The sequence below is a fragment of the Archocentrus centrarchus genome, unplaced genomic scaffold (assembly GCF_007364275.1).
Source record: "Archocentrus centrarchus isolate MPI-CPG fArcCen1 unplaced genomic scaffold, fArcCen1 scaffold_37_ctg1, whole genome shotgun sequence".
In the NCBI taxonomy this organism is placed as follows: domain Eukaryota; kingdom Metazoa; phylum Chordata; class Actinopteri; order Cichliformes; family Cichlidae; genus Archocentrus; species Archocentrus centrarchus.
This window is the reverse complement of record NW_022060264.1, coordinates 1115392-1138994: the sequence shown is the minus strand read 5'-3', so window position 1 is coordinate 1138994 and position 23603 is coordinate 1115392. Positions and strand designations below refer to the sequence as shown.

At 42.3% G+C, this 23603-nt stretch overlaps 1 protein-coding gene across 2 annotated transcripts; it reads left to right on the top strand.

Annotated features, from left to right (window-relative positions):
• The first annotated feature begins 719 nt into the window (after positions 1-719).
• shcbp1 (SHC SH2-domain binding protein 1) lies at positions 720-23603 on the top strand. Of its 2 annotated transcripts, none has more exons than XM_030724562.1 (13): positions 720-819; positions 2043-2216; positions 2299-2414; positions 3813-4021; positions 4100-4195; positions 4273-4503; positions 4589-4766; positions 17868-17988; positions 19286-19417; positions 21077-21195; positions 21484-21570; positions 21865-22000; positions 22729-23603. In XM_030724562.1, exons 2-13 carry the CDS (start codon positions 2210-2212, stop codon positions 23064-23066), a joined length of 1770 nt encoding a protein of 589 aa, XP_030580422.1. In that variant the 5' UTR covers positions 720-819; positions 2043-2209; the 3' UTR covers positions 23067-23603. The 2 variants fall into 2 exon arrangements, with proteins under 2 accessions (XP_030580422.1, XP_030580421.1); XM_030724561.1 differs by lacking the exon at positions 720-819 and adding an exon at positions 1436-1653.

Below are 23603 nucleotides of genomic sequence, written 5' to 3'. Positions count from 1 at the left end.
GGTTTTCATTTTAAAATAATTTTATAGGCTTTTGCGTTTTATTTTGTAACTTTTACTGCTCCACTATACGATCACAAGACTAATTTAAGTTGGTGATATTATTGTCGTATTAACTTGTCAATGTGATTATTAATGATGGAATATTATTGTATTGTATTGAGTTAGTATGGATCGGCCTCACTGCATAGAACTGCTCGAGAAGAGGCAAAACAGAGCTCATGCTAAGTGTCCACACGATCTCTATCCACAACAACTGATTTGCTGTGATATTTTGTGCAGATAATAAACTGCTGTTACAACCAACTGATGCGGAGTGGATCATTGAGCAGCAAAGAGATATGACCAGACAGTAATCGGTCACATATATTCATGTAGTTTCATTTGGAAATTCAGCCGATCTAACGTTACATTTCTTCTCTCTCCTTCTGCTGCTTTCTTAGTCTCCACACCTCTGAGGTGGTTTGATAACTCGTTTTGATTGTCTTATTGACATTTTTCTTTCTGAAAATTTGCTTCCGTAAATTGTTTTGTTCGCTGGTATTTATCTCCGCTGATCTCAGATCCGCTCCTCTCCGCCCTGCCCGGATGTTGTTTTCGCGGGCTTCCTGCAGCGGGCTTCCTGCAGCGGGCCAGATGCAGTTACCGTAAAGGCAATAATATGGTCGCAAAGCGCTGTTTCTCAGCTTTCAGGAACCGTTTGAATTTTTCAAATCGGCCAAGTTTTCATGTAGCTACGGTAATGCAAATTATGGTTATGAATATGCATCGCCCGCGATGCCGCAAAATTTTTCGCCAGACCTGACGTCTGTGGAAAAATTGGTGAGTTTTCGAATATGTTCAGGGGGTCAAATTTGCGATCGTTTACTCATAAAGAATAAGAAGAATAATAAAGAAAAAATAATAATGGAGAACTCTAACAGTTCCAATTAGGCACTTTTCCAGTCACCCACATATTTTCGTAAACGTCTCGACCTGACGCACGTCTCCATGAGGAACGGGGTCACATGCGACCGCGCCCCTTTTTGCGCCTACGCCCCTCGCCGACCCTTCGGTTGGCTGGGTCCTAATTAAATATTGGATTATTCAAATGATTGCTGTCATAGGGATGAGAGAAAGAAATGCACTGCTAGGTGAGCTCCACTGACTGATGTCAGCAGAGAGAGTAAAGTATATTTAGTACACTGTAAACCTTTATTTCTACATTAAACCACCTCTGAATCAAACAAAAAGCATGTGAAGACACGAGAATTTCCCCTCATTTGACTTTTTATGTATACATGACTCTTAATTCTTTGTAATTGTTAATAAAATAAAACAATTCTGGAACGATCACGAGGAAAGCGATCTGCGCATGCGGCACATTTCTGCGTCCTCTTTTTCCATTGGCTTAAAGGCAGTTGGAGAGCTAGGCGGCGGAGCATCCCCTCAGCTGGCTTCTTCTGATTGGTTGTGACGCTCGGAGCCGGGACGTTTTGAAAGTAGGAGGGCGGTGTGTGTCTTAGCCGTTGGCGGCTTTCAGCCCGAAGCTGAGGAACACTTGCTTTTATCAGTTCTTAATGGAGGACGCGGTCGAGCTGGATTCTGTTATTAAAGTTGACGTGGACACGGACAGCGGCCCTCCCGGAGACCACCGTGGGTCAGAGGTAATTCAAGGTGAGCAGCAGGCTTTCACCTATGTAAATACTCAGGCCAGCAGCAGGTAACGCGCATGTCAGCTGCGCTGTCGTAAAAATGCCACGGAAACCTGGTCAGATTTTCCTGACGCGTGCCGATCCGTGTGTTTGGCCCTGGTTGTCTCGGTCCGGAGGGCGTTATTGTGAGACTGTGCATGCCCGGTCTGCACGCTGCAGGTTGCCCCCGCAGGCCGGGGAAAACAGACGGTCCTGTCCATGCAGAGCACAGCTGGGGCAGCGGCACGACTGTCCTCTTAAGCAACCGGAAGCGGCGATTGTTGTGATTTGGCGCTATGAATAAAACTGAATGGAAACATGATCTGCCAAGGCATATGAAAGCAAAGCTGGATATGTTTCTGTCTTTAACAGACCTATTTCAAAATGAGGAGGAGGAAGATGAAGATGACTGCGCAGGAAAGTTAGGGACGCAGCTGCAGAGACGGGAACGACCTTCAGGAGGAGGTTCAGGGCTTCCCGTTACGTTTCAGACCAGCCAGCTGCTGTTCTACGAGAGGTTCAAGGCTTATCAGGACTACATGCTGGGTAACAGAGTCAGAGACAGTCATCATGGCTGTGATGGAGCAGAGTCCTGATTCCAGTCTCTGTTTTCTCTCTTGGTGTGTAGGAGACTGTAAGCCCTCAGAGGTGAAGGCCTTCATAGCAGACTACCTGGAGAATATGTTGGAGCTGTGTGACTGGTTGGCTCTGTGGTCTACTGATGTGTTTGATGTTCTGGTGGAGGTGAGTTGATGTTTTTCTTAACCAGTCTGGTTACCCATTGTGACTTTAATAAACTGACTTGCTCTCCAGCCCTCCACTGTGGGTGCTTTGTAGTTGTTTAGGCATTTTGCAGTGTTTTTGTAGTAAATGTGGAAATGCAAACCATCAGCCTGACATCCTTTTATCACAGTTGTGATCAGGAACTTCAGTTGACCTGACTGTGCTAACTTAGCAAATTTGCAGCTAGATTTGAAGTGGTTTTCAAATCCCTTTAGTGAATTTCCTTTTCAAAAAAGCATCTGATAAATCAGTGGTCAGCACTGAGGGGTATACTACACAGTAAATTTGACAAAGCCAGGCTCGCTTTTCTTTAGCTGGCTTGACATGTCTGATAGCCAGAGCCTGTGTTTGCCTCCTATGAAGAGTTAGTAAAAGTGGAGCAATTTCAACATCCTGATTGTCTGTCAAAAAGTGATTTCTGAGGTTTCTTTGTGTATTCTATGTCTAATATTTTTTGCTTGGTAAATAGGCTACAGATAAGTGCTTACAAATTGGTTATATATGAAATAAGAAATGACCTGTTTTGCCAGGATCTTTATGACTCTTATTGTACCTACTCTGTATTCCACATTATAGTCAATCCAGACTCTTTTTTGCCACTTAAAATATCTTTATAGAACTGTTTTATACTTGTTGCGGTTTCTGCTGCCCTCTTGGCCACATCTCTCTCTCGAAAGACATTTTTAATGTCAGTGACATTTTACCTGGATAAATGAAGAATATATAAAAGTAACTTTGCCAAAAAAAAAATAAAAAATGACTGTAGCTTCTAGTTCGTGGTAGGAATGTTTTTTTTTTTTTTGTTTTTTTTTCCCCTCAAAATCACTTGATATCATTTATGAGAGAGATGTTTGAAAGATTATAGGCCAACAAGTTATTTACGGTAGTTTCAATACTAGCAGTCATTTTTTTAATGCCAAATACCAGAAATAACTTTCTGGCACAACAGCAAACTTGTTTCATCACTGGAGACAAAAACACAGCCAGTCTATATGAAGCAGGCAGGTGGCTGCTAGAGGACCAACAGCTCCTACTGCTGGTTCTCTGCAGTGAGTGCAGGCTGTCAGTCTGCTGCTGCTGCTGTTCAGTAGGCTCGCTGTCCAGAGACGGGACGATCGCATGTCTAATCTGCTGACAATAAGTAACTGCGACAACATATTTATGCATGTTTTCATGTGTTAGAGCCCTGACTTCAGTTCAGGAGATAGAAGCTTGAGGTGAGGAGGAGGTGGTAATTAGAGAGAGTGAGAGCAGTGGTGGTGGAGGAGGAGAAAGACATCATAAGAAGGAGAGAGTCAAGTATGTTGAGTAAACTTGTTATGAATGGTTTGTGGCTGTTCTCACTGTTGGTGATTTCAGGTGCAAGATGTGGAAGTGAAGGATCTGAAGGCATGTGTGAGGCTCGTGCTGCCTCTGCAGTGTGACACCAAAGGCTGTGAACTCTCTGAAGAGGCCATGAAATCTCTTCTGGAGGCCACTCAGCACAAAGTCCCCCTGCAGGAGCTGCAGGTGGTATATGAGGAGTCTGGGGACTTTGACCAGACTGCACTTGCCCTTGAGCATCTCAGGTAGGACTTGGGACTTGGCCACATATTTAACCTGTCTAATACCATTTCCTGTCCAGCTGTGACATCCTTTCCTCTTAGGTTTTTCTATAAACACATCTGGAGGGAGTGGGATGAGGAAGATGACGATGATGAGTTTGACTACTTTGTTCGTTGTGTGGAACCCCGCCTCAGACTGTGAGTACTCTCGATGATAATCTTACATTTCAGTTTGTGCCCATGGCCCCTGTTTTTTAAAAGTTGTCCTGTTTCAGCTACTACGACATCTTAGAAGACAGAGTCCCAGCTGGCCTGGTGGCAGAATACCAGTCCTTACTGGAGAACTGCTCCAAGTGCTTCCAGCAGTTCTCTGTGCTGCGCAGCAGCCTCGGCGCAGACTCTGACTCAGAGCTCGACAATGTGTCCATGGTGGAGGGCCTGAAGCTCTGTGACCAGCTGGAGACGTTCAAACGAAAGTTATACATCATAGAGAACCCCCTGTTGAGGTAGTTAATCTGTGTGTGTCCTTCAGCCTTTTCCTCACTTTGCGTTCTCATACTCAATCTAAACATCCCCATTCCTCCTATGTAGGTATGTGCTGGCCTACAAAGGAAATACAAGGCAGCAGTGTGTGCAGAGCCGTGGGCCTCGAGCATCAGGGGCAAAGGTGGTTCATGTGATTACAGCCTCCTGCAGCACCGTCCAGCTCCAGTCCTTGCTCAGTGCCAGACTGATACCTTTGTGCTCTTCTGAAGACACTGAAATTCAGGTCAGTTCCACAGGCGCACATCTGACCAGGTCCCGTTCTTCACATGGTGTTCAAAAGATCAAATGCTTTTCATTCTTCTGAGGCATAAATGAATTAGCTGGCTTCAGTCATCCAAGATGATTGTGCGTAGGGCTGGGCGATATATAGACTTTTTAAGAAATATCCCTATTTTCATTAGGGATGTGCTGATCCAATATTCGGTATCGGTCTGGTCCTGGCCTGAATTACTGGATTGGATATCGGAAAGAAATAAAAAATGCAATCCGATCTGATCCGACCCACATTAGCTGCGTTACAGTTCTCCGTCGTCTTCTTCTTCTTGTGGGTTTGCGGTTGACCAAACCAGCTTAAAGCTGCATTACCGCCATGTACTGGAATGGAGTGGGAATCAGGAAATAACCCCCTCAGTTCTCCGTCGCTGCGACAGATTCCCTTTAACACTGAGTGGATCATCGCTGACATGTTTTTCCACGCCTCCACCGCTCTCTGCCTGTTTGTGTGTTGTGCTTGCTGTGCTGAGAATTTCAGCAGTTATTTTTTTCTCTAGTTCAGCTCCCGGACATACTGCTAGAGAGCTAGTGATTGTCCGGTACCGGAAGGACCCCCTTCCCCGTCAAAATATTTTTTATACTTTAATCCTCGATGAGTGACTAAATATAAATCTACAGTAGAAACGTATTTAGGAGAATGCTTGTGAATATAAAGCATTATAAGGCTGCGCTCACGCAGCCCCTAGTTTTTCACGTGAACACAGATGACGCAATAGCAGCAGTAAGCTGATTTACGTGCAGTCTGTCTGCACAAGCGGAAAGAGGCGGAGCCGGCGCGCTCAGATGGAGCAGAAGGAAATGTTTTTCTAGTGTCCAAAAGAAGCCTTTTCATCCCTGTAACCTCCATTAAACCTTTACTGGGAAACAGCTGGAGGTCCTTCATCAACCACCTGATCAGTAAGTGAAGAAAAGAGAACTTTGTAGCTGCTCCATCCACCTTGTTTGTTCAACACAGGGAAGTTAAAATATGCAGATGAACTGTTAATATGGTAAATGGTAAATGGACTAGTTCTTATATAGCGCTTTTCTACTCAGATATGAGCACTCAAAGCGCTTACACAACACGTTTTACATTTAACCATGCACACCCATTCATACAAGCACTTCCATGATTAATTAATTAAGTGCTTTAATTATTTAACATTCACTCACATTCATACTCCGACGGAACGGTCGGAGAGCAACTTGGGGTTAAGTATCTTGCCCAAGGATACATTGCCATGCAGCCTGCAGTAGCCAGGAATTGAACCACTGACCTTCCGATCAGTAGGTGACCTGCTCTACCTACTGAGCTACAGCCACCCCAATATGAAAAAAAGTATTTCTTATCCAGTTACTTGGGTAATCAATATAAATAGAATACGCAATTGCTAAATTAATCGATAGTTGCAGCCCTAATGAAATTTGCAACATGCCATAAGCATCACCTTCTCACACAGAAGCAACAGGATTCAGGTGATAGTTATTGTTGTAAGTAAAGTTTATTTATATAGCATTTTTCACAGACAGAAAAGCGCTGTACAATAATTAAAACACAATATCACCCCCCACCCCCAGAAAACACTATGTTAAAAACATAATAACATTACCATATTAAAAGAAAAAGAATAAAAATAAAGTCAGAAACCAGAAAGCCTGGTTAAACAGAAAAGTTTAACTATTTTTTAAAGGATGCCACAGAGTCAGCTAAATGGAGCTGGAGTGGTAAACAGTTCCAGAGCATTGGTGCCACTGCCTAAAAAGCTCTGCCCTCCCTGGTCCTTAGTCTTGTATGTGAGACAACTAAAAGACTTTGATTTTGTTGTGTGAGAGACTGTTGCCTTCTTTTTAAAAAAATTTTTTTTTAATGTTTTTACCGTATTTTTCGGACTATACGTCGCTCCGGAGTATAGGTCGCACCAGCCAAAAAATGCATAATAAAGAAGAAAAAAACATATATAGGTCGCACTGGACTATAAGTCGCACTTTTGGGGGGGGGAATTCAGAAATTCCATCTTGAACGGCAATTTAAAATAATAATGGATTAAAGAACAGGACGAACACGGTTACGCCTACGTTATGCTAACGTAGCACATTCAGCTAAATGACGCACAACGAACACGTGTTCGGTATGTTAACGTAACATTAAGTTATTCAGATAACCATAGCATAAAGAACATACTAACAAGTTAACCAAACCATCAATCCATTGAATTCTTCATCCTCGGTGTCACTTCTAAACAATTCCGTACACTCCGTAGACGAAGCGCCGCTTCCTCTTCTGTGTCGCGTTAGTCAGACTCGTCGTCAGCTGCAGTTCCAATTATTCCAGCCTTTCTGAATCCCAACAGGATGGTTTGTCACTGAAGCCCATGTTTTCTTGATCCATCCAATGACTTCCAGGAAAGTTGGGTGGCGCATTCTCCCAGTTGCCGTTAAGCTGTGCTCTCCATCCATCATCCACTGCGCCCACAGGTTACGCAAGACTGGCTTAAAGCTGCAGTTCACGGAGATGTCAAGTGGCTGGAGTATTTTGGTTCATGTGTTATAAATGTCACATATACGTCGCTCCGGAGTATAGGTCGCACCCCCAGCCAAACTATGAAAAAAAGTGCGACTTATACTCCGGAAAATACGGTAAATGCCTGGATCAATTTTAAATATCGGATTTATATCGGTATCGGCCGATATCCAAATGTAAAATATCGGTATCGGACATAAAAAAAGTGGTATCGTGCCATCCCTTATATATATATATATATATATATATATATATATATATATATATATATATATATATATATATATATATATATATATATATATATATATATATATATTAATATATTAGGGCTGGGACTCAATTAAAAAATTAATGTAATTAATTAGAAGGTTTGTAATTAATTTATCGCATTTCAGTATTTAACGTGCGAAATATTGATTTAAGTTGGTTGATAAATGAATCAATATACATAAACTTACAGTTCAAAATCTATTTTCCCACCAGTCTAGTACACAGACCAACGAAGGGTGGAAGTGCTCCTGTGATAAGCAAACTCAGCATTTTTTTTTTTGTACTTCCACCTGGAAGTTTCTTGTATTTAAATTTCCCATCCATCAGCGTAGCCTCTTCCGTCATCTCCATAGCTGTGTCCAAATTCAGGGGCGGCATCCTTCGAAGGACCCAGCCCACATAGACCGCAAAGGCCGGTGAGTGAGCGGACAGTCTAACCTTCATATCAGCATCACCTGCCCTCACCTGAGCATAGCTCATGTCGCCTAGCAACCGTCACAGTGCGAAGCACAGCTGTGTAAAAGCAGCTGGTTAAACAGAGAACGAACTTTTGCTCCTTTTTGTGGTTTGATTTTAAATCTAATTCAAAATAAGCTGTTAAAACAAGCATAGCACATTTCAAAATCAAGGAATACAGCTGAGTGAATGATTAATTTCCAACCAGGGGCGGGCTGGGGTTAAAATTCAGCCCGGGAGCTTGGTTTGGAGAGGCAAACGGACAAACCATAATTTTAAGACGAGAACTTTATTTGCAGGTGCGGACTGCACCTGTGGCCACGAGAGCTGCAGCAGACTGCTGTGCTTAATTGGGTAAAAAAAAAAAAAAAAAAATTCTGATCACTGGCCGTTCGGGAAACGTCCCGAACCTCCCAATGGCCACCACGCCCCTGTCTGAATGAGTTATATCTGTGTTTAACTTCCACTCAGGGGTGAAAACCAGTGGGAAGTTGAATATGATGTGACAGCAGTCGGACGTTCTCTCCGGCTAAAGCGAACCTCGGTAGTCCGGTCAGCTGACAGCTAGAGAGGCGAGCTGCTGGTAGAGCAGCGGCTCCAAAAACGGCGGAGCACTTTTTGCAAATAACCTCTGTAGAAGTATGTCTGTGTAGATTCTCAGTCATCCAGGTCATAGTAGTCTCTGGAGCTTGAAAAAGGCGACTGGACTTCTTTTTGTTTCTTGAAGACGTTTCACCTCTCATCCGAAAGGATGAGAGGTGAAAGGCCTTTCGGATGAGAGGTGAAACGTCTTCAAGAAACAAAAAGAAGTCCAGTCGCCTTTTTCAAGCTCCAGAGACTACTATGACCTGGATGACTGAGAATCTACACAGACATATTGCCTTGCACTTTGGGAGGAACACCCTTCAATTGGTGCGGGAGTATGAAAGGGACTCAAGAAAGCTAGCGGACTACAGGAACCACCTTCGTTTCAACTTGAGATGCAGACAGTCCAGACTGGTTCCCAAGAGTTTGCACCTTGGGTCCACAGTAAAAGGACATAGAGCTGACCAAATTCTATGGAGAGCACAGAACCACCTTTTGAGTGAAAGGATAAGACAGGTCCATTTCACCATAGATGCACTCCAGAACAAAATCCACCAGACTCAGCAGAAACTCTCATCACTCTTACCTCACACCATCGCAGAAGAAGTTTCTACATTTGTGGACAAAGCCCAGCTCGCACAACACATCAAAGGCAAGGAAAGACAACTACGTAAATTTCAAACTCTGCAAACCAAGGCATACCATTCATCTGTTAACAAACAGGACGACACGATAAGCAATGGAAACCAAGGAAAGTGGGTGAAGAACCTATCAGACAGGGTCCTCACCAAACCAGAAGAAAATGTGCTAGCCAAAGGACTCAACTTTGCCATAGCCCCACAACAGCTTCCTATAGTAGACCTCATCACAGCAACAGAAACCGCTATAAGAAATAACAAACTTTCTCATCCTGTAGCAGAACAGATCAGGATGAAAGTTTCAGCCACTCTCTCCAGTGCAAGACTTCCTCCATCCAACCTCACCATTCAGGAGAAGAAGGCCATCACAGCCCTAAGCAAGGATCAAAACAACACCATACTGCCAGCCGACAAGGGGAGGTGCACGGTTGTGCTGAATTCATCGGATTACCACAACAAAATTACTACACTCCTCAGTGACAACAATACTTATGAGGTCTTGAGACGTGATCCCACAAGCAACTACAAGAAAAAAGTTGTTTGCTGCCTGCAACAACTTGAAAAGGAAAAAGCCATTGACCGCCCCACTTACTACCGCCTGTACCCTGGAGAAGCCACTCCATGCATTTATGGACTCCCAAAGATCCACAAAGAAGGAGTCCCACTTCGACCCATTATCAGCAGTATAAACTCGGTCACCTACAACATTTCCAAACACCTCGCCACCATCTTATCACCGCTTGTTGGCATCACACCCCACCACATTGAAAACTCTACAGATTTTACTAACAAGGTCCAGAATCTTGTACTGGATCCAGATGAAACCATGGTGTCCTTTGATGTGGTTTCACTTTTCACTTGCATACCCACAACTGAGGCAGTGGAGACCGTCAGAAGACGACTACAGGAAGACGATTCCTTACTGAACAGAACCAGCTTCACCCCAGATCAGATTTGTGCACTTTTAGATCTCTGCCTTACCACAACATATTTTAAATACAATGATGGATTCTACAGACAGAAGCATGGATGTGCCATGGGCTCCCCAGTGTCTCCCATTGTAGCCAACCTTTACATGGAGGAAGTGGAAAGTAAAGCTCTTGGTTCTTTCAAAGGGATGGCACCTAGCCACTGGTACAGATATGTAGATGACACCTGGGTCAAAATCAAAACCCATGAAGTAGAAGCCTTCACTCGTCACATCAACTCAGTGGATAAATACATACGTTTTACCAGGGAGGACACCAGAGATAACAAGTTACCATTCCTGGACTGTGCGGTGCTTATCGAGGAAGATGGAAGCCTCAACATTAAAGTTTACCGGAAGCCCACACACACAGACCAGTATCTCCTCTTTGACTCCCACCACCCTCTGGAACACAAACTTGGGGTGATCAGGACCCTACAACACCGTGCGGAAAGTGTTCCCTCTAAGGCAGAAGGGAAGCATAAGGAACACACACACATTAAGAAAGCCCTCAAAACATGCGGTTACCCCAACTGGGCCTTCATCAAATCAGCTAAGATGCACAGGAATGAAGGCCAAACACAAACTACAGAGAATAGGAAGGACAAGAGGAACAACATTGTCATCCCATATGTGTCGGGCTTGTCAGAGAAACTCAGAAGAATTTTCTCCAAGCATGACATCTCAGTATACTTCAAACCAAGTCACACCCTAAGACAAAAACTGGTTCATCCCAAGGACAAACCCGCCAAACACAAGATCAGCGATGTAGTGTATGCTGTTCAGTGCAGTGAAGAGTGCTCGGACCTCTACATTGGTGAAACCAAACAGCCTCTTCACAAACGAATGGCACAACATAGAAGAGCCACCTCGACAGGACAAGATTCAGCAGTACATCTGCATCTGAAGGAAAAAGGGCACTCTTTTGAGGATGCCAATGTTCACATTTTGGACAGGGAAAACAGATGGTTTGAAAGAGGAGTGAAAGAAGCCATCTATGTCCACTGTGAACAACCATCATTGAACAGAGGAGGTGGATTACGTCACCAACTTTCCCCCGCTTACAGTGCTGTCCTGAGCTCCCTTCCCAGACGTCTCAACCCCCATTCACACCTTTGTTCCAGTGACCTCAATAGGCCACAGGAAACAATGGAGCGGAGTCCTAAATTGGTTTCAACTGAAACCACTGATTAAATATGACCCACGCCCCCTTCACACCTGGGCACATGTGTTCACGCACATGATCAATAGAGGGTCATAACCACCTCCAGGGGACTACGCCCACAGGGGTTTAAATACCTGGGTCTCTCCACCATTTGGTTGAGAACTGAAGAAGCCTTTCGGATGAGAGGTGAAACGTCTTCAAGAAACAAAAAGAAGTCCAGTCGCCTTTTTCAAGCTCCAGAGACAACCTCTGTAGAAGGTGCACATGATGAGGGTTGGAGCTCCAGCTCTTCTTAGCTTGCGGAGAAAGTAGAGGCGCGGGTGAGCCTTTTTGGCCAGTGATGTTGTGTTCTTGCTCCAAGACAGGTCCTCTGAGACGTGCACTCCCAGGAATTTGGTGCTGCTCACTCTCTCCACAGTAATTCAATTCAATTTTATTTATATAGCGCCAAATCACAACAAACTGTCGCCTCAAGGCGCTTTGTATTGTGGGTAAAGACCCTACAATAATACAGAGAAAACCCAACAGTCAAAACGACCCCCTATGAGCAAGCACTTGGCGACAGTGGAAAGGAAAAACTCCCTTTTAACAGGAAGAAACCTCCAGCAGAACCAGGCTCAGGGAGGGGCAGTCATCTGCCGCGACCGGTTGGGCTGAGGGGAGAGAAAGACATGCTGTGGAAGAGAGCCAGAGATTAATATCAATTAATGATTAAATGCAGAGTGGAGTATAAACAAAGTAAATAAGGTGAATGAGAAACTGTGCATTATGTGAACCCCCCAGCAGACTAGGCCTATAGCAGCATAACTAAGGGATGGTTCAGGGTCACCTGATCCAGCCCTAACTATAAGCTTTATCATAGAGGAAAGTTTTAAGTCTAATCTTAAAAATAGAGAGGGTGTCTGTCTCCTGAATCCAAGCTGGAAGCTGGTTCCACAGAAGAGGCGCCTGAAAGCTGAAGGCTCTGCCTCCCATTCTACTCTTAATTATCCTAGGAACCACAAGTAAGCCAGCAGTCTGAGAGCGAAGTGCTCTGTTGGGGTGATATGGTACTATGAGGTCTTTGAGATAAGATGGTGCCTGATTATTCAAGACCTTGTATGTGAGGAGAAGAATTTTAAATTCTATTCTAGATTTAACAGGGAGCCAATGAAGAGAAGCCAATATGGGAGAAATCTGCTCTCTCTTTCTAGTCCCTGTCAGTACTCTAGCTGCAGCATTTTGGATCAGCTGAAGGCTTTTCAGGAAGCTTTTAGGACAGCCTGATAATAATGAATTACAATAATCCAGCCTAGAAGTAATAAATGCATGAATGAGCTTTTCAGCATCACTCTGATAAAGGATGTTTCTAATTTTAGAAATATTGCGCAAATGCAAAAAAAGCGGTCCTACATATTTGTTTAATATGTGCATTGAAGGACATATCCTGGTCAAAAATGACTCCAAGATTTCTCACAGTGTTACTGGAGGCCAAAGTAATGCCATCCAGAGTAAGTATCTGGTTAGACACCATGTTTCTAAGATTTGTGGGGCCGAGAACAAGAATTTCAGTTTTATCTGAATTTAGAAGCAGGAAATTAGAGGTCATCCAGGCCTTAATATCTTTAAGACATTCCTGCAGTTTAACTAATTGATGTGTGTCATCTGGCTTCATTGATAGGTAAAGCTGAGTATCATCTGCATAACAATGAAAATTGATGCAGTGCTTTCTAATAATACTGCCTAAGGGAAGCATGTATAATGTAAATAAAATTGGTCCTAGCACAGAACCCTGTGGAACTCCATAATTAACCTTAGTGTGTGAAGAAGACCCCCCATTTACATGAACAAATTGGAGTCTATGAGATAAATATGATTCAAACCACTGCAGTGCAGTACCTTTAATACCTATAGCAAGCTCTAATCTCTGTAATAAAATGTTATGGTCAACAGTATCAAAAGCTGCACTGAGGTCCAACAGGACAAGAACAGAGATGAGTCCACTGTCAGAGGCTGTAAGAAGATCATTTGTAACCTTCACTAATGCTGTTTCTGTACTGTGATGAATTCTGAAACCTGACTGAAACTCTTCAAATAAACCGTTCCTCTGCGGATGATCAGTTTGCTGTTTTACAACTGCTCTTTCAAGAATCTTTGAGAGAAAAGGAAGGTTGGAGATTGGCCTATAATTAGCTAAGACAGCTGGGTCAAGTGATGGCTTTTTAAGTAATGGTTTAATTACTGCCACCTTGAAGGTCTGTGGTACATAGCCAACTAATAAAGACAGATTGATCATATTTAAGATTGAAGCATCAATAATTTCAAAGACTTCTTTGAACAGTCTAGTAGGAATGGGATCTAATAAACATGTTGCTGTTTTGGAGGAAGTAACTATTGAAATTAGGGCCCTGTTTACATGACGCCGTTTCAAAATGAAAACGGCGTAGTTTTGATGCATTTCGCCCTCCCGTTTACATGACAACGGCGTTGTTTTGGTGCGTTTCACCCTTCCGTTTACACGACAACAAAGCAAAAACGGAGTGTTTCAGAAACGCGTTCTCGTGTAAACACTTGAAACCGGGGTGATTTGAAAACGGGTGACTCGCACATGCGCACTATGGTTGCGACGGCCACAGTTTTCCGTGAATGTGCAAATTGATAAACAGTACTCGCAGAATGAGGAGCGCTTCTTGTGCTTTTCTTGTGTTTTTACCGTTTTGTAATTCAGCGTTGTGTGCAGCAACGATCCAACCTCGCTTCCTATGGTGTCCCTCCACGCATGTGCATCTTGCATAAACGAGCTTGGCAAAGAGAAAACCAACGCCAACTTGTGGCCTGGCATGGGAACTACATCGTTTTCATCGTTCCACGTGTCACCGTGTTAAAGCAGATTGTTTCTGAAATGCTATCGTGTAAACAGAAGGCAGAAACACATCAAAACGGTGTTGTGTAAACCGGGCCTAATTCCAAAATATCAACTGGAGCGAAAGAGTCTAAACAAATACCAGCAGTGCTGAAAGTAGCTGAACATGAAGATAAATCTTTGAGATGGTTATGAACAATTTTTTCTCTAATGTCTAAAATTTTATTTAAGAAATCCATGAAGTCACTGTTAAAGTGAAGTGAATACTCGGCTCTACAGAGCTCTGACTCTTTGTCAGCCTGGCTACACTGCTGAAAAGAAACCTGGGGTTGTTCTTATTTTCTTCAATTAATGATGAATAGTAAGATGTCCTAGCTTTACGGAGGGCTTTTCTATAGAGCAACACACTCTTTTGCCAGGCTAAATGAGCATCTTCTAATTTAGTGAGACGCCATTCCCTCTCCAGCTTACAGGTTATCTGCTTTAAGCTGTGCATTTGTGAATTATACCACGGAGTCAGGCACTTCTAATTTGAGGCTTTCCTTTACAGAGGAGCCACAGTATCCAAAGTTGTACGCAGTGAGGATGTAAAACTATTGACGAGATAATCGACCTCACTGGGAGCAGAGTTTAGGTAGCTGCTCTGCAGTATGTTGGCTCATGGCAATGAAGAGCATAATAATGAAGAATTAGATCCTTAAACTTAGTTACAGCACTTTCAGAAAGACTTCTACTGTCTTATTCCCCACTGCTGTGTAATCCAGTAAAGTAAATGTAAATGTTACCAAGAAATGATCAGACCGGAGGGGGCTTTCAGGGAATACTGTTAGGTCTTCAGTTTCTATACCATATATCAGGAAAGATCCAGAGTATGATTAAAGTGGTGGGTGGGCTCCTTTACATTTTGAGAGAAGCCAATTGAATCTAATAATAGATTAAATGCAGTGTTGAGGCTGTAATTTTCAGCAATCTTCATGGATGTTAAAATCACCCACTATAATTATTTTATCTGAACTGAGCACTAAATCAGATAAAAAGTCTGAGAAATCAGACGATAGATTCAAAAACCTGTTTTATCTGTTATTACAAATAAAACAGGTTTTTAAATTTCCCAGCTAGTTCTTGCCTTTATTTGAAGATAAAGTCCATATGCCTATCCTTCTCCCTATGGGACAGCACTGTTGCAGCACTGCCCCCTGTCGATGGCGCACGGTACTTTCTGCCTCACCCTGTGTATTTTCACCATGCATTTATGACCAGTCACAAAGAATAAACATGTCACACACATTCATTCAATATATTAGACAGATTGTGGAACATCAGTATGTGTAGCATGTGTAATTAAACATGTATATTGGCGATATAAAGAGAGACAGCAATGGGCATGCACCAACCGCCTGCTTCATTTATTTTATGTGACACAGCGCCACCAGAGGTGAGCCACAGCACTGCACTGGCTCAACCCGCATGTCTTCCATATGTTTTAACAGGCAATGCATAAATTCCACGATTTTAGCCCTTAAATACATTTTGTTGTATACTTTGAGTGTGTAGGAGTGCAGGAAATTTAAATGCATTCTGTCCCGGTGCTGCGTAGATATCTTTATATTCTTTTTTGGGTCATAATGTACAGGCTGTTCAGTTTTCTCTATTCCCTGTTACATTTTCTTTCCTCTTTGTTGTGAATCTGCCATTGTTTTTCTTGCAGTGATTTTTGTAGTCCAAGCTCAATTATGCTGAAGTTGCAAGTAGACAAGTCAAAATGTTGGGTTGTTGGGTGTATTAACCCACATGATTCCTTACATCACCCCTTGGCATCAGAGCCTCTTCGACGTGCTTGTGTCGAACACTAACCCTGAAACATTTTAATTAAAAAAATTAAGACATATAATATATAAAGAATCAGAAGATATCACCCATATACATGTGGGGCCCAGAGTTTCAGGAAGACACAGGCCTGTATGTGCTCTGTCTTCCTCCCCTCTGAGCCCATGTTCCTCACTAACCATAACATTTTTTATACTGCCACTATCTACACGTAAACAGTCTGTGTGCTACGGTTTGGCCTTCGTCATTGGTCTGTCCGGTGCTGGTTCTCATGACTCAGATTTTCTTCCATCAGCGATAAAGCCTTGTACAAAAAGCTCATCTCCTCTGGTGTTTCAGTTAATCAATACAAAGCAATCTTATCCAGATTAATAACAGAACATAGTGAAGTTTTAATTGTATGTACTGTGGCCGAACCTTCAAGATAAGAAACTGAGACTAGGAAGTTTGTCTAGCACTTTCTAATGTCTAATGTATTTATTTATTAAATTGTCTGTTTGCTTCAGCCACTGTTTATTAATTAATTTCCTGGAGTTTTCTTTTAAACATTTGTCATCTTATTCTTTTGGTTAAAAAATAAAATCCCAACACTTGTTTCTCTGCCCATAGAGAATCGTATTGCTGCTTTTAAATCCTTCCTTTTCATAACAGTCAACAGTTAAGTGGTCAAATGTATTTTCTCTTATCATTGTTAGTATTTTTACTTGTCATGATGACCGGTGAAGCACTGCCTCCCCTGACTGCACATCACTGATTTACAGGAGTACACACAGGAGGAAGCACTTTCCAGTGAAGTAGACTTCACCATTTTAAAGAATAAGTCAACCTTTTGATAATTTTGCTCTGTATCTTTTCTTTTACATTTTTATAGCACAGCTGAGTCCTTTTTTTTTTTTTTTTTTTTTTTTTTAAATAGAGGAAAAAAGCATTAATTTATTTGAGAAGCATTATTATTTAAATATGCCCACAGTTGATTTTTGAGCAATTTCTCATGTACATCTACCGCTGAATGTTAATAAAAGTGTCACTGTATGACCTTTGGAACACTCAGAAGTGCCATTTTGTTTATACCTTTTGGGAAGAAAAAATATCGAGATATATAACGAATATCGCCATTCAGCTAAAAAATATTCAGGTATTATTTTTGGTCCATATTGCCCAGCCCTAATTGTGCAGTTGTTGGTCACAGACTTGGGGGAAACACATCTCTTGAAATCATGATCAGCACCTTTGTGAAAATATTGCAAATGGGAGGGTGCAAAATTTCACCCCAAGAAGAGCCTCTGTTAGAGGATTTTACCACTAAAGATAAAAACAAAAAAGCAGTGATCAAAACTAAAATGTGACAGGGAAATAAAAGTCATTACAATAAACCTAAGGTAATGAAGGGAATGAGACAAACGCGTAAAATATTTTTCAAGCTGGGAGTTCATTCTGGTAAAACTGGATGTACGCATGTATGTGATCTCCTCACTGTTTTCATGAGAAAACGAGGGCAGCCTGTCAGCTTTGGTACTCATCGAAGACCCTTTCCTCAGCTCTAGATTTTAAAGCTTCACACACAAGTCACTCCATGAAATATTAATGTGCTTTCTGCAGCTGCTGCCTGTTACATGTTTAAAAAAGACAGCTGAAGCTCAGCCTCTTATGCTGTATTTACACACCATAGAGCAAAACTGTTTCCTGCTTATAGCATTGGGAAGTTGTTAAACTGCTAGTGAGGATGACTGCAAAGTCCTGAAGCTCAGTGTTGTCAGTGCATGTATAAAGCCAGCAAATGAGCTTTGTCATTATTTAGTTCCACAGAGAGCCAATATCTGCGGTGGATTCGTGCTATCAGGGCGACTTGGTGATTGTTCTCCCAGGAATGTACAGTGTCAGCAGTTCCATCGTCATACCAGACTCAATCACCATAGAAGGTAGGACACTCCCTCTCATGTTTAAGCTGACAGTAAACATAACAGCCTATTCAGTGAGCTTCTGAGTCAGGTCCACCACATGGATCCATATATAAATGCTGGAACCAAGTACATGACACCAAAGATGACCTAATCAGATGAAGTTGATACTGTATTCATATATATATATATATATATATATATATATATATATATATATATATATATATATTATTTTTTTTTATTTTTTTTTTATTTTTATTTTTTTTTTTTTAAGGACCCCAGAAAAATATTGATAGGTGCCCTGATCGTGTAGATAGAATAGGGAATAGGTAGGAAGCTGAGATACGTGTCCCATCAGCTACAGGTTGAGATACCTGTCACCTGGTGTTCTTTTGATACATCATTAGCTGTTTTTTTTTTTTTGTTGTTTTGTTTTTTGTTTTTTTGTTTTGGGTTTGTTTTTTTTGTTTTGGGTTTGTGTGTGCATGTGAGGACATGCATGTGACCTTTCCCTTTCTTTTTATGCATTCTTTGACTCTCTGGCCCAGTTGAACAGCCTCGTTTGTGTTCCAGGCCCTCATGACCAACAAATTAAAGACTGTGTGTGCAAACCACAGTTGGAAAGAAGGCTCGGTTGTGTTTTACTCACATTTCAGTTATGAGTTACTAACATGGGAAGTTCACCAGACAGATGCGGGTCTATCAGTGCTACATCTAGCTACACTAGCTACCCTGAGCTTCCAAGAGACTAATATTGCCATTTTACCAACAATAACATGGGTAAGTGGAGCTGTTCAGCTACAGTGTTGGCCCCTGATTAACTAAACTTTACTCATAGAATATTTAAAAAATAAATAAATAAATTTAAAAAAGCACAACGTATGACTGTGCCATAATGCATCATCTGCGATAATACCATATAAATTACTACATGATATAAATGTCATATCACCCAGGCATGTTTGGAAGTAAGAGCTGTGTCAGCCTGATGATTTGCTAAATAAATCAAACTTCAACAACCTCAAAAAAAATCACAATACTTTGCAAAATATGCATGAAAACTGTTCCTGCTGGGTTTTTTTTTTTGGTTTTTTTTCCTTTTTTTTCTTTTTCTATATTCAGTTCAATTCCATCTTAATTATATAGCATCAAATCACAAGAGTCAGTCACATCATAAAAAAGAAAATCCCTCTGTGGCATTTTATCCCTGAAGGATGATACAATCTTTAAAGCTGAACAGTGTTGTGCGTCTGGGTGGTGGGAATAGTGCTTTTCAGCTGCTGTGTTCTGACACGTCTTGGTTTCTGTGTGTCAGGCTTTGGCTTTCCTGATGAGGTGGTGATTGAGAAGAAAAACAAAGGAGACTCATTTGTGGAGTCGACAGGAGCCGACGTCAGACTGTCCAACATCAAGTTCATCCAACATGATGCTATTGAAGGCATTCTGTGTGAGTGTTACACTGAGCTGCCATCACACTACTGTGCTGTATGTTGTGTTCGAACAGGAAAGAGATACTGTGATAGCTGACCTTTAACTTTAAAACAGTCAGCCACAAACATTAAAACAATTGCAGACTGACACTGCATACCTCCACCAAGGTTGAGGTGGTGATTCCCATCACAGCATGCACCAACTGGCTCTATGGCAGGGGTAGGGAACTCCAGGCCTCGAGAGCCGGTGTCCTGCAGGTTTTAGATGTGTCCCTGATCCAGCACACCTGAATCACATATACTGTAGAAGTCATTAGCAGGACTCTGGAGAACTTGACTGCAGACTGAGGAGGTAATTCAGTCATTTGAGTCAGGTGTGCTGGATCAGGGACACATCTAAAACCTGCAGGACACTGGCTCTCGAGGCCTGGAGTTCCCTACCCCTGCTCTATGGACTAGTAGCACAGAGACTAGTAGCACAAAATGAAAACAAAATGAAAATTAAAACCGCAAGCGGTGATGATCGAGCCCTTGCACCCGGCGTGCATCGACCCGTGGCACGCTCAACCAGTGCTGTGCTCGGAGGTTGTCGAGGACGGGAGAGTAACAGACTCACCCGGATGCTGTCAGCCCAGCAGGCTACCCATACCTTGCATCGTTCTGCCACCGAACGTCTCTCGCGTCCACTAGGTGGCGTCGGTGAGTGCCCACTAATTAAAGTGTCATGATGCTGTATGTAATGACTGCGCCAAATCAATGAAATTGTAATGATCATGTAATGATCCATTCGCCACTAGGTGGCGCTATAAGTGTGATACAAAGCGGGAACATGGGCGTGTCCTGAGTCACTCACCCTCTCATGAACCATGTGAAGTTTGGGACAGATTGGACAATGTATGTTTGAGACGTGACAATTTGGTGACCTGTGGTATATTTTGATGGGCTACTTGTGTAGATGATTTGGAGCCATGAATGATCAAAATTCACTGTGGTGTCACGGCCACACCCTCTGGTGAAAACTCACCATTTTTTAACTTTAGATTCCCCCTGGTATGTAGATAAGCCAAAACAAATATGAAAACCTCTGACTTATTAGATAAAATATAAGGGCAGGAAATCACTAAAATCAGCCATTTAATTCAAAATGGCAGACTTCCTGTTGGGTTTAGACCATTCGACCTGTGGTCTTTTTTGTTTGTCTGGACACGTTACATATGCGTACCAAATTTCATACATGTACTTCACGTACACAGCAGTGGGAATTGAACTAAAGGTGGCACTGTAGAGCCATTTTTGAAAGGGCCATGCCTGAAACCATTAAAATACTTACATTTTCACCAGACCTGATGTGTGCAAAATGAGTTTTGTCAGCCTGGCTACAGTGCTGAAAAAGAGTCAGAGGTCTGTAGAGCCGAGTATTCCTAAATGTCCAAAGCAATTACAATAGGGCCTTTGCACAGGTTGTGCTTGGGCCCTAATAATGACTTGCAGAAAGCTCTGATCTGGAAACGGTATCTTTGGGAGTGGTATCTGGCACCAGTGTCAGCAGGCAATCTGTTAGGTCCTGTGCTTTGTGGGTGGGCCTCTGAAACCTACTCGGAGGTTTCTTGTTTCTGTGAAGTAACATGATGATGATGATGATGTCGTGTCTTCTTGTGTTTCTGTGTGACTGTTAGGTGTGCGTCAGGGGACTCTGAATATGGAGAACTGTGTGCTGCAGTGTGACACCACTGGAGTTATTGTGCGAACATCTGCTCGTCTCACCATGAACATGTGTGACCTTTATGGTTCCAAGGTTAGAACTTAACTCATCGATCACATGTAAACCTCTGAGTGTTCACTGGCATGTCCAGTACATCCATACTGTGAAGTTGTGTGTTGAAACTATTTTGACCTTTGAAATCAAACTGATCCCAGCTTCAGGATCATCTGATCTGAGAGAAGATCAGTAAAGCAGTCGTAGTAAAGACCACACTGCACTGCTGTTCTTGGTCTGTTTTTGTGTGAGCCAGAAAAATGACAGATCAGTGATCAGCTGATACTTTTGATGTGGCTAGCCCTGCTGCTCCTTGTATGTTTGCAGGGGGCAGGTGTGGAGATTTACCCTGGCAGTGTTTGCAGTCTGGTTGGTAATGGCATTCATCACTGTAAGGATGGAATCCTCATCAAGGTGAGACGCTTGCAAATATTCAAACATCTGAAACAAATGCTGCAGTCAATTCCTCACTAAGCAGCTGGAATGTTTCTGCTTCATTTAATAAAGCTGTCATTTATTACTAATGATAACTCAGGAGCAGGACTCTTCTGCTTCCAGTAGGTCTGCTGTTCTAAAGCTGGGATTTTATTCCCTTGTGAACTCTGAATAGTTGTTTTAGCCTTGTTAGCACTGTTGGATCACCGCACACAGGTTCTGAATCTTGTGGTCAGCAGGGTCTTATTTATTTTTGTGTGTGTGTGTGTCTAGGACTTTGCTGATGAGATGGATGTGATGCCATCCATCACCATGGAGAACAATGTAATCCACAACAATGAAGGCTATGGGGTGATTCTAGTGAAACCCAACAGCGGGGAAGAACCCCGCACACCTGTGAACAGTGAAGGTAGGTAAAGCGTGAGGCAGCTTTGATAGAAGAAGAAACAGCCTTTATTGTCCCACAGAGGGGAAATTTGGGTGTAACAGCAGCCGCAGTTATTATAAATATAAGTAAAAATATAATAATTCACACTATTAAGAAAAGAATATAAATGTATATAAAATCAACAAACAAGATTAACCTTAATACTACTAATAATAACACTATATACAATGTACATGATGTGCCTGTGTGTTGAACCTTAACAGGCCGGACTATTTACAGTATATTATATATTATCCTACATTGTGTAGGTTATTGTGGTTTTTGTTGGGAGCAGTGATGATTATAAAGTCTTACAGCTGCTGGGAGGAAGGATCTGCGGTAACGCTCCTTTGTGCATTTAGGATGCAGCAGTCTGTCACTGAAGGAGCTCTCCAGCTCAGTAAGAGTTTCATGCATGGTTTGGGAGACCTTGTCCATCAGTGATGTTATTTTGGTCAGAGTCCTTCTGTCTCCCACCACCTGCACTGAGTCGAGAGGACATCCTAGGACAGAGCTGGCTTTCCTGATGAGCTTGTCTATCTTCTTCCTCTCAGCTGTAGATAAGCTGCTGCTCCAACATACTGCTGCATAGAAGATGGCTGATGCCACCACAGAGTCATAGAAGGTCTTCAGGAGTGTCCCCTGCACTCCAAAAGACCTAGTAAATAGCTCAGTAAACAATCAATAATCAGCTCACCTTTTCTTCACAGAGCACCTTGATGCTCACACAACTAAAGAGAAAAAGCAGAGAGGATCTTCAGATCTTCCCTTGATCTCCACCTCTATACCAACAACAACTGTCGCCATCCCCCCCACCAGCTGCACCCCAGTGGCTCTTCAGTTGGAGTCTGCAGAGAACGGCTCCTATGCTGACACCACAGCCTCTGCAGGCAGGAAGTGGCAGTTTGGTCATCAGCTGAGCAGAAACAAGGAGACGTCCTGTAGCCGAGCTGTCCAAGATCTGAAGGGCCACCAAATCTTTGTCTCCTTTCAGGGAAACCAGTTCAAACGCAATGGCATGGGTGACTTTGGCACCTTTTGCTACTGACACTGTTAACTGTTAACACTCTGTGAACTAACATGATTTAACACCCCTCCTCAGTGTTTCTAACCGATCATTATTTGATTAAAGTTCCTTTTTTGTTGTTGTTGTTTTCTGGTTTTTTTGGTGGCCATAAAATAAATATTGCAGGACGATGCTCTTGCTGATTCACATACACCCCTTGATCAGCTGTGCACAGGAGTGCATGGCTGACCTTGTTAAAGTCCAGTGACAATGAATTGGTCCCTAATTTGGAATTTGCACAAATGCTTACTTTTATCTTATTTATTCCTTTGATGCTGCTTATTAAAAAGAAGTTTATTGCATGTTTAAATTCACCTGTTGCTTCGAGTCTAGTTGTTTTTGGGTTTTTTGAGGTGGTGGCTTGTAGATTGCAGAGGATCACACTAATGGTTTTCATTATCATGAGTTCTGATTTTCACACAGTGCCTCCAGTGTTTTTGAGGTGTATGTGATGTATTTTATAGTTTATGGAAGGTCTGATTTTGTCATGTTCTAAAAGCAGAAGTTGAGTAAAAATAA